At 34.8% G+C, this 4,480-nt stretch overlaps 1 protein-coding gene across 1 annotated transcript; it reads right to left on the reverse strand.

The window, feature by feature from the left end:
- Nucleotides 1-2,779: 2,779 nt before the first annotated feature.
- LOC118750548 (E3 ubiquitin-protein ligase Ubr3-like) lies at nt 2,780-4,126 on the reverse strand (the record flags this gene model as incomplete). Its single annotated transcript, XM_036485276.1, has 2 exons — nt 3,829-4,126; nt 2,780-3,709 (listed from the first exon to the last, which is right to left on the reverse strand). A coding segment is annotated over exon 2 (653 nt), but the record flags the coding sequence as incomplete, so codon positions are not given.
- Nucleotides 4,127-4,480: the final 354 nt, after the last annotated feature.

The raw sequence follows: 4,480 nt of genomic DNA on the forward strand, positions 1-4,480 counted from the left end.
ATCTACTTAGGACTAGCAATAAAAGTGACTGATGCGTTGTATTTTGACGTTTTCGAATGCACCCACACTGTTGCAAACTCTTAATTTGCATCATAACGGTTTGCAAAGTGTCCACATAAACCTATTGGCGCATAAGGTTATATAATGCGAATGGCAGATAAATTTGTTTCCAGAGGCCTCCACCTTACACACATGAGAGTATTTTCGAAATTATCCTCGGACCTTAACTGCCTGAACGATTAAAATGAATTCGGTTGGCTAATGCCAAAAATATGCAAACTAGATATTTAATAAGACTGTAGTGTGATTATAGAAGCAAAGAGTATTTGTGTTCGGCAAAAAAGGTTTTTTTTTAAACTAAATCACAATTTCGCGAAAAATGGGTTTAAAGTTTTACATCAATGTTTAATTCAGCTTAAGCAAAAGTATCCAAGGTAGTTTTTTTCTTAAAAGTCATAAATAAATTTCCGTATTAAAAAAAATGGGCGGGACTTTTTGAGTATAATACGGGTAATGTACGGGTCCCTCGGATACTATATTTTTACTTGGTTTTCCTTTTTAAATTTTTCAGTTTTTTTTATGTTACATGTAAAAGCGTTGCATACGAAAGTTCGTAATAAAAAATTTAGTAGTTTCAGTTGAAAAGTACTAAAATAGACTTGCGAAAAATTAACAAACCGGCGGCTGATTTTATATAATGATATTTCACTTAAATTACTTTCGTGAAACTGGCTATAAGCTTGTCAATTAAAATTTAAAATGTAACTACGTTAACCGATTTCAATAACTTTTTTTCAGTCCATGATTTATCCACATACATACATACATACATATATACATATAATGTCCATTTTTTAAATATATACATACTTTTGTGTCCATTTTCGCGAGGCTACTCTTGTACAAAATGATATTTTCATTCCCCAATTTGTGTTCAAAAGCAAATGAACTATTAAAAAATAATAAAATTGTTGCAAGAAATTATTATTCAAATATCGCCTGTAGCAATAATAAACGACTCATTCAGTTTCCTGCGGCGGACGCCTTGTAGGGAATTTACATGATTCAACTTTCACAGGCGATTACTTGAACCAAAAGTTGAACGAAAGTAGGCAGCCGACCACTCCATTGAAAGCGATTAGTTGAAAGGCCGTTTACACCAGGCGATTGTGGCTTTCAACTAAAAATCGCCCCATGTAAATTCCCTATTAGAGCGACTGGTAATAAGAAATCGATACGAAGGCGATATTATCGGCAATAAATTTGTTGCTGAGGGCGACAAGTTTTCTTAATTCCGGCAACAAAAATTGTCTGGTGGGAACAAGTTTTCTATTCAAAGGCTTCTACAAAAAAAATTATAAAAATAAAAAAATCTACAAACAAATTTATATAATAACCCCGCAAGCATATTCTGAGCGTTCAGAATATGAGTCCGAAAGAGTCCTAGATAGGGAAGAAATATTCATTTTATTTCATTCATTTCATTTTATTAAATGTATAAACATTAGTACAATAAGATCTAATCTTTAATAGTACAACAAATTGCTGATTTAAATATCGACAAATAGAAGCAAAAAAATATGAGTTTCAAAAACAAAATTTTTTTTATTCTTATAAGAATCGTTTAGGATTCATATATGATCCAAGTTATGAGCCAGCACCATGTGCCAATATAAAAACAATAAAGATTTGAAAATGATATCTAAACTTGTTTATACAGAAATTGAAGAAAACAAAAAATGAACAAAATTTAGATGCAGCTGCTGCTATTGAATGCATGTTGGAATGTGTATACGCACGTAAGTATGTATCTATGTTATTTGAAATGAATTTTCGTTGAATGCCTTTGCCAATATCGTGCGTTAAATAAGACTCAAAGAGTTCGAATGTAGTAATTTATGAGGCCGATAGAGCCTCAAAAAGAGCATTTCAGACTCATATATAAGGCCGAAAATTGTTTCAAAAGTGTCCAAAATGAGCCGTATATGAGGCCAAAATTACTCATATTGAGGCTCATTTTATGTATGAATTTAAGCTCATAAGCCCTCATATCGGACTTTTGTGCTCATTATAAGCGTAATGGCTCCGAAAGAGGACTCTTTAAAGACTCATTTATGACTTCAAATGTTTTCTGGGAGCAAGCTTGCTATTTCATATGTATGAGCGCCTAACATTGGGAAATAAAAACATCGTTTTGTACAAATAAAAAATTGCTTCGTTACAAAAAAATTACTGCAAGTTTCCTTTAAACATATGCAGCTGACCTTAAAAGGCATCGACTGATAATCTAAAGCTGTTACGTACTTTTGCTCAAAGGTAATGCTTTACCAAATTGTAGCAGTAGTAGAAAAGCAGAAGCAAAACGACTATTTTCTACTATAAAGATTTTTTTCTAGTGTCAAGGCGTACTTTTTCAGTGTAGTACTGAATGATCAAGTGTTTGCCAAAATTTACAATCACGGTGATGTTGAATGCTTCTGTTACATTCACACTCTATGCTGAATTGAACTCTGCCGTTCAATAACACATTACGTTTGTTTTTGTTTCAAAATAATTTAAACCACTGAGGTATGGGGTTTTTTCTATAAAATCAAAATTTTGAAAAGAATGCCGAGTGAATGCAAATCCTACTGATTAAATCATTTTACAGATCTGATACATACATATGTATGTATTTGCTATTACTAATTTTTTTAATCCGGTCCAAAAATAATTTCGATCTTCCCTATAATTTTTTTTCAGTTAAGAATTGTACTTATAATGCCTAAAAAGTCTGAACCTTTTGTATGATATTGAAAACTTACCAATTTTAACGAATTCTTGAGGGGTGCGGCCACCAGCAATTAACCATCGAATCCACTCTATATTATCTGCATTGTCTATAGGTGTTCCTGGATTGAAAAGTTTGTCCATAACGGCGTCCAACTCAGGTGTTATTCCACCACGACAGCACTCTGCGTTAATAAGAGCGGCAACTTCTTTGCGACTTCGTAAACTAAATGATGATGATGTACCAAAGAAAAAGCTAGGCTTAGCTCCTCCAGCGCTACCAGGCGGATTCCCTGCAGTAGTAGCCGAGTTCGAGGCGTTTGAGGAAGCATCAGTGAGCAAGTCGTCATCCGCTTCTGTCGCACCCACAGATTCCCAATCAGGGAAGTCGAGTGAAACCCGTCCGGGTGCCGATGCAGTCGCAGTGGCGATGTAAGTAGGCTGCGATCGCCCATCTGAACTAACTGAAGTGCTAATAGACACACCAGATGGTAAGTTCATTACCATTGAAATATCCACATCGTCGGACTCATCTTCTTCCGTTGTGGTTGTTTCCGCATTAGAAATATCAATGCTTCGCAAGCCACCTGCTTCAACTCTAGCATTAGAAATTGATTCACGGTTTGTGTCACCACCACTGGATGCATTGTCGTCTTCATCCATACTAAACAATAATCGACACTTTGGGATTAGTTATGAAAGCGTTTTTATATTTCTGGTTTTATGGCCAGTGACTGACGGAATCAATTTTTTTTTTTTTATTTCTATTGTTTCTGCTTCCCTTTAAATTATTATGGCGGTTTTAGGGCTGTGCCAGCTCTGCATATTTTTCACAATGGTTTCAATCCCACCATGAAGCAGTCGACACTTCGAAGTTTCTTATATGTATATTTCACTTGTAGAACCTTAATTAAAGCTCACGCACAACTTTCCCCGGCTGCTGAAATTACGAATCGAAATGGAAATTATCACTGCGTTTCTTCAATATACCAATTTCCTTCTTTTGTTTAGACTTATTCTTCTTTTGATTTCTATTTTCCACTTGAACTTCTTCCCCACCTTTTTTAACCTTGTTTTCCTGTCTGAAGTTTTCTTATAGTTTATTCGCACATTTTATCCAAATTTAGGTATTTTCAACACATTTGTATTTTATTCTTTTTTGTTTACTGATCATCCGCCAACTTTTCTACACAATTTTGACTCAAACAAATTAGCGAATTATTTCAGAAGTTTTAATTTAAAAACAATTTCTGAACATTGCAACGCATTTCTACGAAAATCACCAATGACGATGACTACGCGAGTACGACAGCCACGACTAGTGATGCTCCGATACAAGTAACTACGAGTAAATACTCGATACATTCTTCAAGCACTGAGTACTTTTTGTACTCGCATCTGATGTAGGCGTTTTTGCTACAATTAAAACGCAACAATTAGCACTTTCGTTTTCGTTTTCGATGAGCGTTCATACTATCGCATTTTAGGAACGAACGACACAAAATCACGCAATAACAAGAGAGTGAAAAAAGTCGATTTTGTCATGTTGAATTAACTCTATTTTAGTTATAGATAAGTGTAAAGTAGTGGTGCCTGTGAGCTTGTATTTTTGGTTCATGATCGCATTTAGCAAATGTACATTTACGGGAGTTCGAAATCGTTCGTCATTTGGGCGAGAAATCTGAAACGCGAAAGCAAATCAGGCATTTCT

Source organism: Rhagoletis pomonella, unplaced genomic scaffold, assembly GCF_013731165.1.
Source record: "Rhagoletis pomonella isolate Grant_MI unplaced genomic scaffold, Rhpom_1.0 Rhpom_scaffold_00300, whole genome shotgun sequence".
Taxonomy (NCBI): domain Eukaryota; kingdom Metazoa; phylum Arthropoda; class Insecta; order Diptera; family Tephritidae; genus Rhagoletis; species Rhagoletis pomonella.